The sequence below is a fragment of the Alligator sinensis genome, unplaced genomic scaffold (assembly GCF_000455745.1).
Source record: "Alligator sinensis unplaced genomic scaffold, ASM45574v1 scaffold589_1, whole genome shotgun sequence".
Classification (NCBI taxonomy): Eukaryota; Metazoa; Chordata; order Crocodylia; family Alligatoridae; genus Alligator; species Alligator sinensis.
Window position 1 is genome coordinate 1 of NW_005842881.1, and position 21,279 is coordinate 21,279.

Sequence of the window (21,279 nt, forward strand, 5' to 3'; positions counted from 1 at the left end):
TGTTGTTGCTTGTCTATTTATTTAAATAGGAAAAAGGATTATAACTAGAAACAGGAGGGTAACGCCAAGCAAAGAAGAAGAATAGCAGCAAGGATTTGATAATGGCAAGATTTAATAGATTGCAGAATAGGTCTCGTCACTTAAGACATGAGTGAAACTGCAGTTGATTTTCCAGTTCAAGGAGTACCCCAGATTAGCACATGCATCCGCATTTAGGGACAGAGACACAACAATTATTTTCTGTCAGCACATCTGTATGTCATGACACAGCCTTATTCCTTGGATGCAGCGGGTATCACTCTAGAACTGTGGCTATGTCTTGGACTTGGCGTCCAGCATCTGTAAAAGTCTCATATGCACTAGTTTATTTTGTAAAGTGTCCAGAAAGACACTTACTTTCAGTGTCTTTCTCTTTCTTACTTTCATTAGGGAAGAGCTCCACCCAAGCCACCAGGACAGAGCTAGGGTAGCGTCGGTGGACACCATGATCAGTCAACCTGAGAAGACCCTTCATCGGCGTAGGAGTCCGAATGAGAGTTATGAAGAGAAGTGTGAGCGGCGGCAAGAGACACGCGAGAACTTGCGGAGGCGAAACAACGTGACCACGTGCCGCCGTATGGGACAATACAGGAAGAAAGAGATGAAGGAGCAGTCCCAGAGCTCCCGCCAAAAGGAGTTTCTGAGAAGAAGGAACCTAGGGACTGAAGCAGACAAGAAACAAGGGAGGCCTCCCATGGGAACACAAGTGCCTCTGGGACAAGACGGTGGAACATGGACTCCCCTGAGCATATGGTCACGGATGGATCTGAGAGCGTCCACAGCCCTCCAGGTAACGGGGTCACAAGCTTTCCATGGGTGCTGAGTGGCTTTGTATGAGGACACGCCATGTCCACTGAGGTCAACACGGGAGTGGGATCAGAGCCAGGAAGCACTGGAAGGAAAGTTCCAGTTTTGCCATTAGACTCCATATGCTCCCTCCAGGGTGGCATTTTATCATGCCACTCATTACATGCTTTTTCTGCACTCCATATTCTGAGTTTTGATCCCAGAGAGTTGCAGCCATGTCTCACAGTGCAAACCTCCATTTCGATAGCAAACTAAGGCCTCCCCCTTGTGCATATTCTTTCACATTCCCACCAAAAAGCAGAGACTACTATCATAAGCATTTAGCTTTTTCAGTTGATCACATAGAAACATGACTTCCCGCTGTTGTCTTCATTGATGTTAATTTTCTCCTGCTGCTCCAATAACAAGTATTTGACTGTTCCCTAATTTCCGTATCTTTTTACACAGCAGGCCCTATTCCATGTTGTACCCAACCAGCAGTGAGATGTAGTTAGCCACGTTAGTCCAGCACAGAGGCACTAATGCACTTACTGAAAATTAAGCTCCTATAGTGTCACACAGGCAGCCAGGAAACTTTCAGCTTCTTTCCTTTCTACCCCCTGGCCTCTTACCCAGTATTGTTATCTAAAAGACCAAGCTGCAGTGAGCGACCAAAGACAGTAAAACAACAACTGGAGACACCACAAGCCTGGCCAAGCCCTTTGGTCTCCTGTATAATGCATGGATGTGCAGGGCAATTATTTAGCGTACGTCCCCCCCATGCATACTAGCATTAATCCCAGGGCAGTCAACAAGAACCTGGAACAAGTATCTTCATGCATGTGGCACAGCCGCCCTGCCTGCTAATCTCCCTCTCAGCCAGCGGCTTCGCCACCACATAGACCAAATCCTCACATTGACCCCACTGCAGGGACTTGGCACCTCTGAAAAATTATGCCCAGAACCTGCTCTCACCCTCTCCTTCAGTCTCCACCGCTGATATTTCCCACAATCCACTGGCTGCACAATCTATGGAAGAACCCCATATGCAAGCACATAAACCTTTTTGGCTCCTGATATTTAACAGTTTATTTTAAATAAATGCAATTGACTTTTCATTTCAGGTCTCCTGGAACAACAGCATGCCTTTGTTGCATCACAAACACCTTCAGCCCGGCCTCAAAGTGCCCCTAGCACAAAGCAACTCACACTTCTGTGGTGTTTCATCAGAAAGCCTCTTCAGCAAAGAAATCTCCAAACGTAGCCAAGGTACAGAGGGGAAGTGAGGCTGGCAAGGTTTTGTAAAACCAAATTCAGGGTGACTCAGGTCAAGGCGGCATTGTATTCAAGCCTCCAAAGCTCAAGGGAAATCTTTTAGAGCAGGCAGAGAAAGCCTGCCTCCATTGCAAAAGAATATTCTTAGGTGTCCATTCACTATGGGCTTCATCCTGCATCACAGAAATCTTGGAGTCATTTGCACTGGAATAATATAGGAGCAGGACGTGACACCCTAGTAACATAATGCAAAGCTCCTCTTCCTAGTAGCCCCATGCAAGTGCTTAAAGAGAAGATATTGTTTATCAAGCAGGTCTGATCAGCCCTTTCTGAACCACACATGAAGAACACACCAGTTTGGTAGATGATGCTCTCTACAGAGGCAGTCGTTAACTCAGTACCCCAGCCAGCTGTCGATATGGTGCTGGAGGAGCTATTGTTCAGTTCAGATATGAAAAGGAGGCCCCTTCCCAATTTAAAAAGCACTGCTACTTTATGCAGGGGCAGGACTGTTTGCCAGGGCCTTGGCCAACTTCTAACTGGTCTAATTGCTTATCTCCCACTTCCAGCTTCGGCTGCAGACAGATTTCTGCTGTGCCTCTTGTGCTAAATTAGGGTGTGTTGCTGCATGCTGGTTTCAACTGCCATGTTTCACCCTAGAAATGGCTGCATGTCAGCAATACTTAAACTTGGAAGGAAAGTGTGAATGGCAGCAACCATATTACTTATTTACAACCTAGGAACCAGAACCACATCCTCTCAATTTTATTTCCACAGGCACTCAGACACTGGCAGATTCTAGCACAATAAAGATAGACTCGAGCCAGCAAACAGAGTAAGTATTTGGTCACCTATCCAACTGAAAGCTTTCCTCAGTAGGAAGGTGAATTTAGAGATTGCTGCAGGATACCCTGAGGTTGTCATAAAGGTCGTTCTGTAGGAAAAGCACTTTGCATTAGCATTATTTACTGCTATATGTGGTAGGGCATTGTTGGCACCTGCTACTTTAAAGGCTGGGTCAGGCATCCAGCATATGTCTGATGATGGCAGCCATTGTGAGAACCTAGTATATAAGAGCTGTCTGCCCAGGTAGGAGCATTGCCTAGTGGAGCTGCATCAGGAGCACCCAGGAGGTAAGGGCAGGAGCTTATGGGGCTGGCTAGGAGGCTCTTGGTCCTGAGCATGACTTAAAACTGCACCTTGCTGGGGATGGGTGGCCTGGTGGGGCTCCTAGTGATGTGGGAGCCCCAAGGAAATGCCAGGCCAGTTACCTTCCTTGTGAAAGGTGTGTTGGGGTGCCTTAATAACTCCAGCTCCCACAACTGGGTGGGTAATCCTATAGTAGGGCTGAGAAGGTGGACCTCGGTGAGAAAATGAGCTAAATGCTTAGAAGTCTGACTTAAGGCACCCGTGACTGATTGATGCTGGGGCCAGGACCAGAAAGGTCAAAAGGGCCAGAGGGACACCCAGAACTGACTGAGGGCCTAAGGTTCAGATCTGCCGTGGAGGTGAGGCCAAAGGTGCTAGGGGGGCACACCTGAGAGGGGGAAGAGTTCAGGGAGTGAGACAGCCCAAAATGAGGGTGGAGTAGGCTGCCTGATTGGAGGGATCCAGTTGGGGTCCAGACTGGAGGCTTATGGGGCCCAGTGTGGGGCTAAACATCATAAGAACTATGATGCCATCTGCAAGGTGTGGGCTGTGGTGTGGGGGAGGTTGGAGCTGCAGATGGCACCCCCTGGCATTGGGGCAGTAATGGGCAGTTTCCCATATTATACCAACAGTTTAGAGAACAGCGAAGTTATGGCAGGTGAGACTGGGTGAATTGCCCCATAGAGACAGGTGGGCGGGCTGGCAGGAGACCCGGCCCTGAGAGCTGCCCTCATCGCACTATACTAATCTTTCTAGCTGGACCTCTGCCTAGTGGATATTCTTAATGTTCCTCTTTAATATACCCGTTGCGCTCGTCTCTTTCACAAAATCTGTATCATGTGCATCTTAATAACTTTTCTCTCTCTCATTTTAGTTGTGGAATAGCAGTGTTGGATAAGGTAAGCAGAACACAAGAACTGGTAGAGAAATACCTAAGAATCCCCTTGCCCTTGTATCAAAGGGACAGTTTCTGTAAACGGAAGAAGAAATTCATCCTAGGACACAGATGACAAAGTATGCTGGAAACTGAGACCTATGAAACTACTACTTCTATTGCACTAGAGGAGGGCTATATATATATATATATATATATATATATATATATACACACACACACACTATTGCCCCCAGACTTACTGGACTCAAACTCCTACACTTGTCACTGTTTCTTGCAAACCGTTTTAGTCTTTTATGAGTTGATTTGGGGGTTTTTTATTTTTTTAAATCTCACGTTCCACTTGGTCCAAAAAAAAAAAATATTAAGTGATATGATCCTGGGTTGTTAATGTACTTTTCTTTTAATTTTAGGAAATAATTCAGCTTTCTAACTACCTCAAGGTAAGTATGCAAAAACCCCACCAATACAGTTTTAATAGTAGGTGAAAAGCAAATGTAAAACACAATACTTCTGCTAAGCTGGTAACCCCCATCTAGTGTTGGCATGGCCAGGAGAGCCAAAGAAGCAATCGCTATAGTCCAGAAAATAGGTTCTCAAATACAGGGGGGAGTGAGAAATGGCTGTAAGAAGGCCTGGGGATTAAATGGGTTTCTCCGGGATGTTCCAGTGAGCTTCGGGCACTACGGCAATGTCTACACGTGCTTGAATGAAGGTTAGCCTATTTTAATGCATCACAAAAAATTGTGCTCTTTAGCTAATGTGCATTAAAATAGACTAATCCGCCCCACTTTTTTTTTTTTTCCTAGTACCCCACAATTGAGGTACTAGTCTTAATGCACCCTAGCTAATGTGCATTAATTGAATGTGTAGACGCAACCTACATGAGTCTGGATCTCTTATTTAACCTGCAGGAGGCGCTGCACCGAGAGCTGTTGCTGAAGCAGAAGATGGTGGTTTTACAAGGGCTCTTATCCACGCTGCTGCAAGCATCAGAAAAATCTTGGCAGGTACCAAACTGCCAGGCTGGGGCTCTTGGGTGTTGTTGAGTGTGGGAGATCCCAGCTCCCCTCTGAGTCTTAAGTGTGTGAAGGGAGATGCTGCATCTCTTGTTTCTACCCACTAACACACACTAGGATTTCTTTGCTTTCCTGACGGAGACGAGAGAGATCTCAAGTGGAGCAGCATCGGCAAGTCTGGGAACTGTTTAGCCTACAAAAAAACAAACAAACAAAAAAAACTTCCTTACCCTGTTCCTTAACATCATTTAATTTGAGGACCAGTTGAAATACAGGATTAGGTAGAAAAAGGGGCTGGCTTCTTTAATAACTTACAAGATTTTCTTCTTCTTCTGGTACTATTTGGAGGGAAACAACGTTTCCTTTTAATCTTTAAATTGAAAAAGTTGGTGTGTGGGTTTTGTTTAATACTTTGCTAAGGCTTTATTTATACCCTGTGAGGCCTTGCCCCCATTTCTAAGTCTTTCCCCATTAAAGAGTAAGACGGGAGAAGCGCACAGAATCTGCAAAGAAGAAACTGTTTTTAATTCAAAACAAATGTCTGCTTAAAACTTATCTAAGCATTTTAATTAAAAACAAAACCCAAATGAAGTCTTTCCCCTCTCCCCACCAAAATAAATAAAGAAATAAAAAAAGATGGTTGACAAGCCACTTTCATCAGTATCTCCTTGTCTTAGAAGAAGCACCTCCACTTCATTCTGTTTCCTGCAGATAAGCAAAGAGGAACAATAGGGACATCCTCTATAACCTCTCTAGCAGCCTGCTGATTTGCATGGCCCTACTGCACTGTGCCAAGGCTCTACCCTGCTAATTTAGGGCCTGAGAAGGAACCCAGAATGATGCTCTCAGTCTATGCCACTTTTGTAAATGTAAAGGAATTCATTTCTGGTGAGGATGCCAGGCTCACAGCTTTGGGAGCTGAACACCTCTATCCTTTCCCTGATCTAAAATACAGCCAGTAGCACAAACACCTCTTGTATACTGTCTCAGTCCTGCCACTTGAAGTCCCTTGTAGTAAGAGCATGGCTTAGTTTCTCTGAGAGAACCACCCAGGAGGCGAAAGCCAGCTGGGTAGCAGTTTATATATATATCCTATGGCTGCTCAGCCCCAGAGCACAGGTCCGGGGCCCCAAGTTCAGCAAAGCATTTGATACTGGATGATTCAATAGGACTTAAGCCCACACACTTAAATGTTAAACGCCTGCTGACATACTCTGCAGAAAGAGCCCTTGCCACCCAAGTCCCTTGTTCAGTGTACCATGGAGAGGCATTCACCAGTAACCATGCTTGATCCCAAAAGCACTGAAGTAGAGTTAAGCTGCTATGTCTGGAAGTTGCAAGCCACAATACAACTGGTATTATGACCCCATTTAAAATAAAAAATAGATGGCACAAAAATAAAATAGTGGTTGATTTGAAACCACGCTGCAAAAATGTATCTGAAAGAAGTCTGTCAGGACAGAGGAGCCAAGCAATTGGGTGAGATGTAGTGAAAAAAAAAATGTTAGATGTGCTGTGGTTTTGAAACTTCCGCCTTGCAGTATTTCTTCATATATATATTACGAGCAGGAAAAAACACCCTAACACACACGTTGGCAGGAAGTAGCCATGAAACCTCAGATGAGAAGCAGGTGGGTGCACTTTGCTTCTTTATCTTTGCTGTAAGAAAGATTTCTCTGCTTTTTAGCTTTTCTTCAGAGACAGTAAAAATGACCTTGCAGCTGGTTTGGCATTGAAACCAATGCAAATAAATGTTATAGTTAGGAATTGGTCCTTTGGGAGCATCTTGGACCATGTGACAGAAGGATAGGCTAGAAAAAAGACTAAGGTAAGCGGGGCTTTGCAGACCACAGCTGGCAAATGAAGTCCTTAGCAGGTCCCTTCTGAAATCATTTGTGTGGGGAATTAGGTGCGGGTTGCCATGCTGCTATAATGAGATATGGCATCAGATAGTAGGGCAGTTCCTAAGAGCTATCAAACAATTATGAAGTGAAAAGGAAAAGAATGTTCCGGCTATAATTTAAATGATGCTGGGAAACCTTGTAGGATCTTAATTTAGATTTATGGGTGCATCTAAATGCATGGGCTCATCAGTACAGCAGGAGGATGACAAACAGTTAAACTGATGGGCTTAGCTTCTTGACTGCTGGGTTCTGTTTCTGCTGTGTTATTATCTAGATTTAGGAGGCTTGCACGGCAGCTATCTGTGCCTCAGTCAGAAGGAAGGCTGCCCTCTGAAAAGGGAAGCATCAAAGCGGCTAGAAAGCTTAATTAAACATGGTTTCTAAAATAATTTGAGACTCTCAGATGAAAGCAGCTAAGTAAGTTTGGTGTTGTCACAATAATTAGCAAAACATAATTATGTTTGAAGTGCAAATGCATCATTTTAATGCTTCCTGGTCCAGGCTTTTGGAAGTTTCGGGTCTTTGCGCCTAGTTTACAGGCGTTTTTGGTGGGAGCTGCCAACTCTGTTTCTGCCACAGATTAGACCCACTTTTCTCCATTGTGTTTTGCACAGGGGTGGTGTTTATGTAAAACAAATTCAGTTCATGAACACTGCTTAAAATTGCATTGTCAACTAGGTATTAAAATGACTAGCAGGAAGCAGAAGGGAAGAAACATCAGATACAATCTACCAATCAGAGGAAAGCCAAAGCACTGCAGTTGCAGCAAAAAAAAAATTAAAAAAAAAAATCACCTGATCGACGCACATGGAGCATCTAGGGTTTTACAGTCAACTTATTAGGAGTGCCCACGTAGACATCCAATTTTTTGAGCTAAAACCAAGACCAAAAAGTACCAGTGTTCTTCATCTTCTGTTGATTTGACTTCACGTGGAACCGGGTTTTTCGGCATAGCTAGAAATCTGATCCAAGGGATCCCGTGCAGATAATCAAAACCAAGGCACCCCAAAAAATCACTGGTCCCCTCTGTAAACATGAGTGCTGCTCCTTTCCTCTGACCTACTATGTGCTCCTTTCTGAACTTGCATTCTGGCTGCTAAGGCCGAATACCGGGATTGGTAGTAGTGTTTAAAAAACAGCTGCCACCTAGGAGGATTCAGAGACGAGAAAGACAACAACCCTGACTAAAACTATGAGAACGAAGAGCCAAGAGGGGCATATTGGGGATTTCTTACCAGCCCCTTCCGGATGGATGGCTACAACATGGTCTACCCTTACATTTTGCCAGCATGGGTGTTCTAGCTATGTCAGTTAGGCGACAGGGGGAAAATGTTGTGAAAAGCCCCATACAGATGTAGTTATTTTGGCAATAAAAGTCTTTCTGCCAATGCTCAACTGAAATTACCCTCTTTTGGCAAAAGAGCGGTGTGCCCATGAAAACTCTGAGAGTAAACCCAAATATAGACGTGGCCTGACTCTCCCATCGATAGTGCCTTGTATAGTCACGTATACCTGTACAGGTATCCCTTTTGCATTCATTTTGCTTAGGTTTCAAAAGCCTGCAAGGAGAGTTGGGTGTCATGTCTCTTTCTAGTATCTTACATGCAAAATAAGTCTTAAAATTGTATCTGCTTTTTAAGAAAAGGAGCACAGCACAGAGAGTGCTGCAACGTGAGAGAATTGGGAAGCATGGAACAAAGCCACGTGGCCAGTTCTGGTCTCAGCGCAGGTTCTTACACATCCTTTTGCCTTTAACTTTCCCTCTCATTGGGAGCCCCTGCCCTCCTGCACCTGGTATAGGTGGTTGGAGGGAAAAGAAGGCGAGATGTGTTTAAAGCTGTTCCCCTTTTTCCTCAAAAATTTTGAAATTTCTCAGGTTTATTTTTAACTTTAAATGTTGAGAAGAATTTCCCCAGGTCCAAATCACTCATACAGTCATCGCTATAGGGACAAAAGAGAAAGGAAAGAAGAGCAGAAAAACCATGAGCAATTCAAAGCACAGAAACAATGGAAACACTGGGGAATCTGCAGACTGGTGTAATTCAGTAATTCCAGACCTAGATTCATTTGTTTGGTTTTTTTTCAGGGGCAGCTGAATGAAGATAAGCTGAAGTGCAAACTCAGGACCCTGGAAAACAAGCTGCAGACCTGCACCCAGGTAACCAACTCACCTCTTCAAAAAACAAACCACGGCTTGCATGTGAAACACCACACTTGGATTGGGTTTCATTTTCTGAATCCATGTAGGTCTAAAAAAAGAAAAAAGACGTTCTCTGTCATACTGTTGTTCTAACTGCTGCTAATTTTGTTGCCTTGACACAGCACGTGTGCTAAAGCTCAAGTCTGATGAGGTCCATCACACTTGGGAATAATCTGCTAAGGGTGGTGACAGTGGAGATATTAAAAAACAGAACCAGCACAAAGCCACGGTGGTTGTGTTAGAGCTGGAGCCTGATGGACGGACCAACTAAGACCTTTCAAGTGTCTTTGGACTGAGCTATTCTGTTTTACCAGTGGAGGCCTGGCTGTTCATGGTTAACCAATTCTCAGTTCAATTCTTCCTCTAAAGAGTTGCACCAAGGAGGGGGTGAAGAAGATCCTCATAGAGATGGAGGACCAAAAGCAGACCTATGAACAGAAGGCAAAAGAGGCCATTCAGAAGGTGCTTGAGGAGAAACTCCAAGCAGAAGAGCAGCTCCACAACACTCAGGTGAGAAGCGGGGATCCTGGTTGCATCAGTTTCCAGGCTACCGGAAAAAAATGACACTAGTTCAATTGCCTCAGGCCAAATCCTGCTCACATTGAAATCAGTGGCAAAACTCCTCTCCCCTTCAGTGAAAGAGGGATTGCATTTTTTACTATTAAAAACAACTAGGAGTATTTTCAAATCGCATGAACCACATGTCGGATAGTTAAACACAGTCAGAAAGAGAAGTGCTACCGCCTTGACCAGTTGTAGGATTTGTCTCCAATATTACTGCATTTTTTCAAATGCACATTGAGAGAAGAGAAAGCTCAGTATGGCCATGCTTTGAAGTTGATTTAAAAAAAAAAAAAATCTTAAATCGTTAAATATTGTCCCTAGAAAAGCTGTCCCACATCCAGTTCTCTGGGCCAGGGGGTAGATTTGGATTGGTATTTTCAGTTGTGCATAACCCTCCCCATAGAAGCAAAATACATCCATAACCAATGACTTCAATTTGTTGAAATGCACAAGAATTCAAATGATGTCCCTGTACCATCTCAAAGCACTTCCGGAAAAGCCACTGTTGTGCATAAAGCCCTGAATAGATGGAAAAACTCCTTTCCTGTTTCTCTGCATCCAGGAGGTGGCACCATATTCTAGGATTTCTGTGCTGCTTCAGGAAACAAAAGCAGGGCAATTACAGTCGCATTGTATTACAAATGTGCAGAAAGGGCTTCCCTTTCTTTTCCCAAAGGCTGTTAAAGAACATGCTCAGCACATCACCTGGAAGGGGCAAACCACACCTCATTAGGATATATGTGGCATTCGTGCTATATATGTGGCATTTCATGTCAATACATGGAGCAGGGAGTCTTAAAGGATGGGCGCCAGGGCTGCTGAATCAGTCACTGAAACTTTGCCAGTGTAAGATCAACGGGCATAAATGCATATTAAATCGCTCTAGAGTGGCACCAGTTTAACTAAAGGGGTATGAAATTACAACGCTGCTGTTATCTCAGTGCAGCTTCCTATTTTGACCAGTCCTGAGCTGGGTAAACCGACTCTACCATTACTGTTGTTTTGCCTCCTAGAGATCCCTGGCTGTCTCGGAAGAAGATTGTGCCCTCTGGAAAGAACACTATGAGACTTTAAAAGCAGACTGGAGTGAGATGACCAGCAAACACACTGAGCTAGAGAACAAGCTCCACATTTTGCAGAATAAATTGCAAGTAGGTTCACTCTAACACATGGTTGCACTGTGTGATAGTCCATCAGAAACCCCAGGTATAAGACAGTGCCATTGAGCGGCTTTCATTCACAGACAGCATTGCTATGGTAACTGGCACGCCTCTTCCAAATCAGATCATTTAGGGGATTGTTAGATTTTTCTTGGTCTGGTATTTTTGTACACCAACTGGTTACATCTCCATGAAACGTCATCCCCTCCTCTTCACTGGTGTCCTGGCCTTCCAGTTTGAGTAATTGCCTAACTTCCCCCTGAGATACTGGATTCACAGAGCTATTCCTCTCTTCCTGGACTGCACAGTTGTGCAGCACTCCTGTCTGTAGTTATATTCCCCATGTCCTATGCAAGATGAGGCTGCATTGCAATTCAGGGTTATGCAGCAATAGCAACAGAATATGCAAATCCACATGCTGGTGGACAAACAGTAGCTTTAGTTTTGTGGTTAAACAATAGGAGCTGTAAGGGAGCGAACGCCCAAAGGCTGCCTCGCATGTCTAGAAGCCAGCCTCATTGTTGGTTTGGAAGGACGCTGCGTGCAGTGCCCTGATGCTGCAATTCTCCTCTACACAGTGGGCAGATTCCCAGAACAACCAGCTCCACGGGGCCCTGCGCCATCTGGAGAACGAACACACGGATCTCGACTCCAGAATCAAGGTCTTGCAGGAGGACAACGCGCTCAAGGCACAGCACGTCAGTGCCTTGGAAGGTACAGAGCGGAGGGGAAAGAGGGTGGCACTTGCGTCAGAGATTTGTATCTATTTAGATTTCCAAAAAACGGCTCAGGGCAGCTTATGCACGACTCTGATACGAGAAAATACTTTTTAAAAATCCCAGTGGTTAAAGCCCAACATTAAAAAAACCCTTTTTTAGTGGTTTTTGACACCTCCACTTGGAAGAGCCCTTGATATCCTATGGGGCACCTATGCTAAGTGCATTTGTTCCCTACCTCACCTTATGAAAACTGACTTCTAAGAAAGTTGTGCAACTCTCAGGAGAGAGAGATCTGGGCTTGATTCCCATCTCTGCCACAGACTTTTTACATGTCCCTGAGCAAGGCACTTCACCTCTCTGCACCTCAGGTTTCCCCAGCTGTAATTTGGGAAAATATAGGTCCATTTCATGTGCCTGTAGAAAATGAATGCATTCATAACTATTTGAAGTAATGCACAGTGATTGCTCAGAATATAGGTGGATGCTAATCACATTATTAAGCGTCAGACCAGACAGACGCTGGGAAAATCAGTTAGTGCTCATGTGACTATTTTAAATGTAATAAATAAAAGTAAACGAACAACAATCGAGTGACATCTCTGCCTGTACAACAGATTAAAGCCCCACAAAACTTCATTTAAATTAAACCAAAACAGAGCCGTATCTCTTAGCCTCCCATCAGTGGTTAAGTCATATTGTTTTGGACGTGTAAATAATGCCCCTAAATTGTTTGCAACCTAAAGAAAAACTCGGTTTCAGTTGAGAAGAACTAAAGCTCCCAGCACACTTCATTCCACCCTCCAGAGGCCATAGAGAATTTAGGGAAAGGAAGCCAGCCACACTTGTGCAGAAATACTAAGAGAGTTTTTGTCATCCATGGCAAACTATTACTGATCAATTCTTTGTTAATTCCAGATAAACTCAAAAATGAACAAATCCAGAAGCTGACACTGGAAGAAGCCCTCAGTAACCTGCACAGTAAGTAGCACTGATGCGGAGGGGCTGAAGGTCAGGCCCTGCCCTCACTGACACCAGTGCAGCACCTGCATCCTGGTGCACTTGATGCTGTTGCCCAGCCCCATCCATGCAACAAGGCAGCCCTATTGGGGTCTGCTGGAAGAACATCAGACTTTTCCATTCAGAATAACACCTTCATGCCAGTTATTTGGAGATTAACTCTTCTAACAGGAAGACCAGCATCAGGAGACGCAAGTCCAGTTGCATACCTTTGGGTGCAGGCATGCAATCCCACTACTTTCAGCACAATTTTCTGGGCACAGTTTTCCTGGGAATTATATAAGTGAAGTGAAATGAATCAAGTCACTAGTCACAGGGAACCTGCTCATAGCTAGTTATGAAGCCTTAGTTTCCATCTAGCTACCACTGAAAGGCCACATCCGAGGGGTGTTGAGGTAGGAGAAAGTGCAGTTTAGAAGAGGAAGAGGCAATGCCTCTGATTAAATGGATGTGTTATATCTTGGGCAATAATAGTGCCCTGTTCTGTTCACAGACCTGCTACAAACCCAGTCTGAGGAGCAGAGCGCTCAGGCAGAGGTGATACGAAGAAAAGGTCAGCAAAATGTGTAACTCAGATGCTAGAAGCCTGTTATGCTTTTAATATAACGAGGAGGTTAAGCGGTAACTTCATGTGCAGCCTTCATCGGCAGAGCATAAGGAAATGTCACCTGTTCACAACAGGCTATATTCCTAGCTGATGTAAACTTTAGTTCCGTTATTTTTATATATATATATATATAAATACAATAAATTAAATTGATACAATAAATTAAATTGATTTCAAACTCTGTTTCGGTGGCAACGCCAATATTTTTTTGCCTACTAGGATTCATTTCTATTTTCCTTGGGGTTCAGGGCTAGTTGCAATTAAACAACCACATTTGGGAATTTGGACCTTTCCCTCCTCAAAAAAAGCTTCCGTTGCCCAATTTCTTTTGAACATTTCCAGTTAAATATGTTTTTAAATATTATCAATTCCCCGCCCATGACAGAGCCCTCTGAAAATGAAATCATCTCCCACTCTTGTTCCCAGTTGCTTAGCATCCCAATACATTAAAAAAAAACCATGCAGAGTTAAGAATCAATTTGTAGAGCAATAAAGATGCAGACTAAAAGCCTGGACTTGTTTCTCATTGGAAGTCTGGCTATTTTTTAGATCAAATTTTAACTATGCAGCAGCCCCCCAGCCCTGTCAAAGAAATACAAAACACTCTGTTCAAGCAGCCGCAAGATGAGGAAAAGGAAAACCTGATGGACCAGTTGCAAAAAAGGACATCTGCGCTCAAAGCAAAGGAAAAAGAGGTGAGCGGGTGACTAAATCTGTTAATGAGATTAAATGATCTTGTTAGAAGATTAACTGCTATTTTAAAATGCTTTCAAAGGCAGAAATGAAAATGTTGCACAATGATTTTTAGAAGCATCCATCCTAATGGCACTGAGTTGTCTGATTCAGGATACACGAGTGACACCAATTCTGACCTCAGCAGAAACCCCTCTGGTTTTCGTCCAAATTATTTCCAAAAGGCATAACATTCTGGGAAATTCAAGCTGTTTACCCCGTCTTTAAATTCACAAAGTATTTCACAGCTAGCTAAAACTTTACAGGCTGAAGCTGAAGTTATACTTAAAGCTTTGTACAGCAGCCCAATGCTGCAGATAACTCTTGGATGGACGAAAGTCCAGGGCTATCAAAATAACCAGCACAGGTATGCATAATCTTCCAAAGCAGTTTACACTCCAAAGCTGAGATTATCACCTCTGGGAAGAGATGAAAGAGAGAGGAGCACTTTTGTACCTAGCAAAAGGAACTAGCATCAGAAGGCACATTTAAAAGTGGTTCTTGCACACAGCCAGATACCTAAGCAATCCCTCGCTCCTGCCTCTTGTTTCCTGGTGGTGGGACAGGCAGAATAGAGCCGCCCAGTAGGCAGTACTGTGGGAGCCACTGCTCTGCAGAGATGCACCCAGCCCCTGCAAGGGTGCAGGAGTGGGCATCCCAGCGGACTCCCCTTGGCCCGGCGGGCAGTTTGCCCTCTGTAAAGTGCTTCTCAGGAATTGCCAATGGTGCAGTAGCAATAACTTCTGGCTTGCCACAGACCTGCTTGTGGCTTTGCTAGCTCCAGCGGAGCCCAGCTTCCACGCTTCACAGAAAGGGAGAGTCCGGGGGAACCTTACGGAGTGGGGAGGCTCGTGGCATGCCAGACCAGGGGCATGCATGAAAAATAAAGGACCGGCTCTTGCAAAGTCGAGCACGGTCCATGGGATAGGGGCTGTGGGGAGTCTTCCCCAAGCTCCCTCCTGGTCTAAACCCTTTCAAGAGGCAGCAAGAAGAGCTGTGGGCTCTGTTTGTTTACGAGACGTGGAGGGATTGTACACAGGGATTTACAAAATGAGCTTTTCCCCTTTACGGGCCTCCGCTCCCTCGGGGCACGGCATGTCCTGGTGAGCCCAGGCCGTATCCTCCAGCGCACTGGATGCAGGGCCCAGGTCCAAGTCAGCTGAGGCAGAGGCTTGCCAAAGGAAACGAGGCCAAGTCAGGCCAGGCCACAGCGGACACCGAGCTGACCCTCGCAGGGGACCCCAGCCCAGACCACGGAGCTGACCGAAACCCCCGCACTGTGCCCAGCCCCGAGAGCAGAGCATCCCCTCACACCCAAGACATGAAAGCGGGCACTTTGGTAGCTGAGGAGGCAGCAGGGAGGGCAACAGCTCCTTCCAAAACAGCCACCTGAGAGAGCACAGCTGGACCCAGTTAGATGGGTTCGAGGGAAAAGGCCTGCTCAGGGCAACCCCGCCCGGAGGAGAGCTGCTGAGGCTGGGGCTGCCCTTTCTTTTGATCCATTTGAACTCATCTTTCAGAAGTCAGGGAGGGTCTCTGTGGGAGCAGGAAAGCCTGCTTTCAGTCTCTCAACAGTGTTTAATCATAGTCTTTTTTATTTTTTTGGAGGGAGAAACAGGGGAATTAACTTTTCTTCTCCCTGCTGCCAACATAACCGCACTGCAAGCCACAAGCCTGACAATACACAGGCAGAGGCCATGCACCTTCCTTCCCGCCACCGTCCTCCGGCTTCCTTCAGGCTGCCCTGACCAAAAAAAAAGCTTCACTTAACCTTGAGACAACAATATTCAGAGTGGGAGTGAAAGTCCCTCAGGATCTCACGGCTCTGGGTGGGCCCTTTCCCACTGAGCCCTACCCCTAACCCCAGCAGTGCGGCGGTGACTGTTTGAATGACCGTGGGTTTTGTTCCAGTGCGCAGAGCTCCGCGCCGAGCTGGAGGCCCTGGGTGATGAGTACCGCTCCTGCCTGACCAAATTACATCAATGCCGGGACGAGCTCAATCAGCTCCAGGGAAGACAATCAAAAGTAGGAGCCGCTCCTTATGACCGCGTCCGCTATTGCCTGCCGCAAATAAGGCTGAGCAGTTTAAGGCCTTTGCAGACTGCCAGCAGGAGATGGGTGCTGGGGAAAGTGGGTTTTCACGTGCTGGGACGTGAGGGGAAAGTTTGTTTGTATTTGTGTCCAGATCAGGGATAAAATTACAATTTTCCCTGGCTCCTGATTCACTGACACCCCTCGCTCCTCTCTTACAGAGACAATGCGGCCTCTGGATTCCAGTCCTAATGGTGGTGATAGCAGCAGCTGTGGCAGCTTTCCTAGCCAACCTTATGCCCCCAGAATACATGCCAACTACCTCAGCTCCATAACTGACTCAGATCATGAGTTTTCACTGTCATGTACAAAAAAAAAAAAGGCTATTTTTTATATATGCACAGTAAGTACTTGAGGGATTTTTCCCCTCCATTTTGAGCTGGTCTCACTCTGAACTCCTTGTGATCTAATAAATGCTGTGAGATCATTCTTGTCACTCCCATTTTTATTTGTTTTTAATTAAAGCTTCACTGCTGAAGGTTTTGTGTCTGCTTTCCTAATGTCAAAATGCCACATTGCAAGGCACCCACACCTCCTACTCTACACTTAGGGCATGGGCGCAGGCGTACAGGTTACCTGGAGGTTAACAAACAGGGATTTACAGCCTGTCAGTGACTCTATGTACACGAACATGCCCGTGGGCAGTTCCCAAGTGAAAGAAAGGGGTGAGCTGCTACATACGTTAGCTTTTATTCACTGTAGGGTAAGGAAGGGCACAGGGCATTTGTGACGGAGTACTTGACCAGCTATAAGTCTCCATCCTCATTTAATTTACAGTAATGGGTGTTGTAGGCCCATGCCCATTAGCAGAAAAGCAGCTCGCTAGAAAACACAAAATACCTAGTGCACTAGGGGAAGGAAATCCATACTTCCACATAAGTAGGCAAGCACTTTTGCAGGCCCTTCTGATGGTACCTTAGTGAGTCCTGCAGGATCTTCCTCTCCATCCTCTTTCCAATCCATATTATAAGGCACTAATTTGCTTATAAAAAAAAAAAAAAAAAAAAAGCTGGGGTAGAAAAACTGAAAAAAAGATGGGAGATGTTAAACCAGCTGCCTGAACAGGAAGAAAACACCCCCAACAATTGCATATACAGGCTCTAGTCTATTTTAGAAATGTGCTGGGCAAACTTACAAACGGCCACCAAAAATCTTCCTTATCTGGACACTTGCCTCAGTACTTCGACCGGAGTGCCTCCACCAACTAGGGGGAACCAGAAGGGTTTGGGGGAGACGCTGTTTCCCCTAGCCCCTGCTGGCATAACAAGGAGTAATGGGCACAAGTTGATGGAGAGGAGGTACGGATTGGACATCCGAAAAAACTACTTCACAGTCAGGGCGGCTAGGAGCTGGAACCAACTTCCAAGGGAGGTGGTGCTGGCCCCTACCCTGGGGATCTTTAAGAAGAGGCTGGATACTTACCTGGCTGGACTCATTTGAGTCCTGTTTTTGTTTTTAGGGTGAGTGGTTTTGTTTTTGTTTTTTTTTGGTTGTTCTCCCGCCCTGGCGGGGGGTCGGGCTAGAAGATCTATTAGGTCCCTTCCGACCCTGAAACTATGAAACTCCTATTATTTCACTCATCAAGTTCAAGCTTCCCATCAGCCTCCTTCACAGGTCTCACTTACCCAACCCCACCTCATCACCTTTGCTCATGAGTGTGCAAGGGGCAGGTCAGTGGACATACTTGCATGCTCTTGCTGTGTAGCATTAATAGTGCATTACTAATTCCCTGTAACAGCTGAGCTCTGTTGCTTTCAGAGCAGCGTCTCTCTGACGTAGACGTATATTTGCACTATTATTAGGAAGTAGATGACTCTACGTTCCAAAGGGCAAAACGTTTTATTTCATATCTATAGCAAACTTCATGTTTGAAGCACCATGTCATTACTGAAATGTATTTGTCTTGACTATTCTTGACTGGCAAGTATTATCCTGGTTTTGCAGACTGAGACCCACCAAGTAGAACTAGTGGAAAACCTAGGAGTCCTGGTTTCCATGTTCTTATTCTTCCAGGCAGACTGCCACTGGGAGCAAGTGGCAAAGTAGCAGAGCTTCAATGGAGCTCGAATAGGGAATGGGACCGAGCTCAGTTGCACTTGGGAGGGGCTGCCAAGTTGAGCAGCTTACCATTCAGATCTGTTGAGTGTGGACAGACGGTGACAACTGTGGGTACTAAAATTCAGGACTGCATTCCTAGGAAAGGGAAAAACTTAAGCCACGAGTGGTAAGGGGAAGCAGAGGATCAGCAGGTTAGCACACTCCCCTTACCACTGCTTGTATTTTGAGCCTGTTTCTGCCAAACCTGAAGCAAGGTGTTCTGGGATGTAGGGATGAACCACAGGGACCTGGTATCCCCTACCCATCCCTCCAAACTGAAGTGGCAAGGAATAACTAAGTTTACAGAGCAACAGCAGCTAGAGAAACCACCTCTGTTGAAACGAAGACATTTACAAAGTCGCTCTGTGAGCTAAACAGATCTTTCATATGTCCGCACCATAAGTCCAGCTCCTCCTTCATAGCAGGATACAGGTTCTCTGGGACACTGAAGGAATAAATTCGGACTCTGAGATCCTTACTTATCTGAGGGCAAGAGGCCTGGACAGTGAAAACTCTCAGTGGAGTCAGAGACAAGCAGTTTTCAAATCCCTTCTCTGCATTAAAGACATAGAAAGCAGGGTAGCCCAGGAGGACACCGAACATGGTGCACAGGTTCCAATCAGCAGAGAAGATCTGACTGGTGGAGACTGGCTGGGATGCGACTCTCTCCGCCGCTTTAACATGAGCCAGTAGATCAGAAATGTGGCCTTTCAGAGAGTCCACATGTTCTGGTTCACAAGGCTGGGGGCATTTCCTAGATGCAGAGACATCGATGAGGAGGACTTTGTTCATGAGCAGCAGCGACTCCAGATGCAGCACCGTCTTCTCCAGGTTGAGAATCAAAATGTTGTCTGCTATGCTGAGGAGGTGCAACGGATGCCTCGTCAGGCCCATGTCCTGGATCTGCCGCAAGTAGTTCTGGACCTGCTCGACTCCGACTGCATTATAATCGTACAGGAAAGCAGGTTTCAGTCCAGAAGCTACAGCTAAGATCTCCCCAGCCAGGTGCAAACACCCAGCAGGAGATAAGCCTTTCTTCTTCCCTCTTCTAAGGTTTTGCTGAGCTGCGGCAATTAGTAACTGAGGGGACAATGTTCCCATAGCACTGGCTTGGCTGCTCAACAGAGAAATTTTGCGTTCCTTTCCCCATTAGCTGTTCTGCAGCTCTAGTCACCTCCTGAAAGACACCAAAACAAGCAGTAAGACTACTGGAAGAGAGACTCAAGGTTTTTCTTAGCTTCAAAGAAATATTTAAATGTACCGCATTCATTCCTAAAAAGGAAGTTACAGAGAACCCTCCCTCTTTCCCCCACACGCGTGCAAGACCAAGCATCTAGCACAACTCTCCAACACCCCCCACCAGCTTACAGAACAGACCCCAGATACACACACACGTCATAGCAAACAGATCCTGCCAGTTATGCCAGCCCTTTGGTGTTCAGGCGGCGCTGGCACAGGGCTTAATGCAAGGTTGCCGTTTGAAAACCTAACAGGCTTGGAGAAAAAGCCCAAGTCACCAAGCTGCAAATAAGACACAGCCCCTGCAAGCTGACAGCATCCTAAATTACAATCCAGGAGCCATGCAGCAGCGCTCAGGAGCTGCACGTCAGCTGCTTGTCTCTCTTCCTTATTCCCAGCTGGCAAAGCAAAGAAGAGAAGGGATAGAAGGAGGAGCAAAGGGTTGTTACCTCTTTATCTTCCTCTCCAAAAAAATTTAAATAAATCAATCCCCCAAGGAGAGGATCAAGCAGTGAGCTCCCCCACCCCAGGCAGCACCAGGGGAAGGGGCTTGCTTTGCCTCCCACACGTGCAAACCCACGCCAGTGCATGCGAACTTGCAGGATGCAGAGGAACCGGGGTCCCCCCCGAGGACACCGGCCCTGCTGCGGGAGGAGCCTGCATCAAGCCCGGGTTCCGCTTCCCCGCCAGCCCGCCCGCCCTCTCATCAGCTGATGCAAGGAGGCAGGGCTCCCCCTCCCGCCCTTAAAGGCACAAGCTGCAGCCCTGGGCATAGCCCTAGCCCTGCCCCTGCCCGCAAGAAGCTAGGGCTGGGGTCCGGGCTGAAGCAAGTAAGCTTTGCACTCTGCATCTGCATCTGCATCTGCATCTCAGGTTGCAGCAAGGGAAGCTGAGGCTCGATGTTAGGGAAACTCTCTGTCACTAGGAGAGCAGTAAAGCCCTGAAATAGGTTACCCAGCGAGTCTCCATCCTTGAAGGAGATCAAGCCACGGCTAGACAAAGGCTTGGCTGGGATGTTCTAGTTTGGGATGGTCCTGCTGGGAGTAGGGGGTTGCACTAGATGTTGAGGTCCCTTTCAACCCTCATCGTCTAGAGGAGAAGGGAAAAAATAGAGGGCATAAAGGCGTCCAGTTTCGTATCAATAGAGGGCTGAGGATGGAGTAGCGGAAAACCAGGATGTCCTCTGTGATGGCCACCCTGCCTTCTCACTACTGTCCCCCATGCAGCATTTTACTATGATACCCCCTGTTTTTTTTCTTTTAAGTGGATTAAAAATGTTTAAAGAAGCAGGTACTTAAAATGTGCTGGGATGTGTAGGGTTCAAGGCAGCTGTCATTTGTCAAGCCACCCATGATATACAGCACTTGGGTGAGGCATGCATACAAAAAATAATAATAAAAGCGCGTTAAATATGCGAGTTGTGAATTGCGTTTGGCAGTACAAAGACCATCATTCCTTTCTTGCCAACATTTTCTGTAAAGTTCAGCTTGCCTAGCTGAAAACCTAGACAGAAAGGAAGCAAATTACCTTCAGCGGTCCTGGTTTCTGTGTGCTGTGATCATGCGAGCAAATGACACCTTTTAGAAAACAGAACTGCTAACACGTGATTTACAGGAACTCCAGCTGTGGCACACATCCTACACGGTTCCCTCTCTCGCGCACATCTATAATTGCATCATAATCTGACATCCAGACACGAAAGAGCACATACTCTTAAGTAGCCATGGACAATCAGATGCACAATGCAATGCAACGCTCACCTGAAACAGCTAAGTAAAAGGAAAAC

At 45.9% G+C, this 21,279-nt stretch overlaps 2 protein-coding genes across 5 annotated transcripts; one reads left to right on the forward strand and one right to left on the reverse strand.

Annotated features, from left to right (window-relative positions):
• Positions 1-136: 136 nt before the first annotated feature.
• TRAF3IP3 (TRAF3 interacting protein 3) lies at positions 137-16,593 on the forward strand. 2 transcript variants are annotated; one of them, XM_006035833.3, is made up of 15 exons: positions 137-829; positions 1,950-2,094; positions 2,878-2,935; positions 4,124-4,148; positions 4,558-4,587; positions 5,059-5,154; positions 9,154-9,225; positions 9,637-9,777; positions 10,845-10,982; positions 11,570-11,705; positions 12,626-12,688; positions 13,221-13,280; positions 13,884-14,029; positions 15,978-16,091; positions 16,319-16,593. In XM_006035833.3, exons 1-15 carry the CDS (start codon positions 485-487, stop codon positions 16,430-16,432), a joined length of 1,683 nt encoding a protein of 560 aa, XP_006035895.1. In that variant the 5' UTR covers positions 137-484; the 3' UTR covers positions 16,433-16,593. The 2 variants fall into 2 exon arrangements, with proteins under 2 accessions (XP_006035895.1, XP_014381270.1); XM_014525784.2 differs by lacking the exons at positions 137-829; positions 1,950-2,094; positions 2,878-2,935 and adding an exon at positions 3,213-3,233.
• A 1,053-nt stretch (positions 16,594-17,646) lies between these two features.
• CUNH1orf74 (chromosome unknown C1orf74 homolog) lies at positions 17,647-20,173 on the reverse strand. Of its 3 annotated transcripts, none has more exons than XM_025192017.1 (2): positions 20,094-20,173; positions 17,647-19,431 (listed from the first exon to the last, which is right to left on the reverse strand). In XM_025192017.1, the coding sequence occupies exon 2, from the start codon at positions 19,353-19,355 to the stop codon at positions 18,555-18,557; it is 801 nt and encodes a 266-aa protein (XP_025047802.1). In that variant the 5' UTR covers positions 19,356-19,431; positions 20,094-20,173; the 3' UTR covers positions 17,647-18,554. The 3 variants fall into 3 exon arrangements, with proteins under 3 accessions (XP_025047802.1, XP_006035896.1, XP_025047803.1); XM_006035834.3 differs by having other exon boundaries at positions 19,943-20,173; XM_025192018.1 differs by lacking the exon at positions 20,094-20,173 and adding an exon at positions 19,645-19,778.
• Positions 20,174-21,279: the final 1,106 nt, after the last annotated feature.

Coding starts and splice junctions, on each gene's coding strand:
- TRAF3IP3 (XM_006035833.3), top strand. CDS start 485: ATGATCAGTCAACCTGAGAAGACCCTTCATCGGCGTAGGAGTCCGAAT. Junction 2,936..4,123: donor GACTCGAGCCAGCAAACAGA/GTAAGTATTTGG, acceptor CTCTCATTTTAG/TTGTGGAATAGCAGTGTTGG. Junction 4,588..5,058: donor AGCTTTCTAACTACCTCAAG/GTAAGTATGCAA, acceptor TTTAACCTGCAG/GAGGCGCTGCACCGAGAGCT.
- CUNH1orf74 (XM_025192017.1), bottom strand. CDS start 19,355: ATGGGAACATTGTCCCCTCAGTTACTAATTGCCGCAGCTCAGCAAAAC.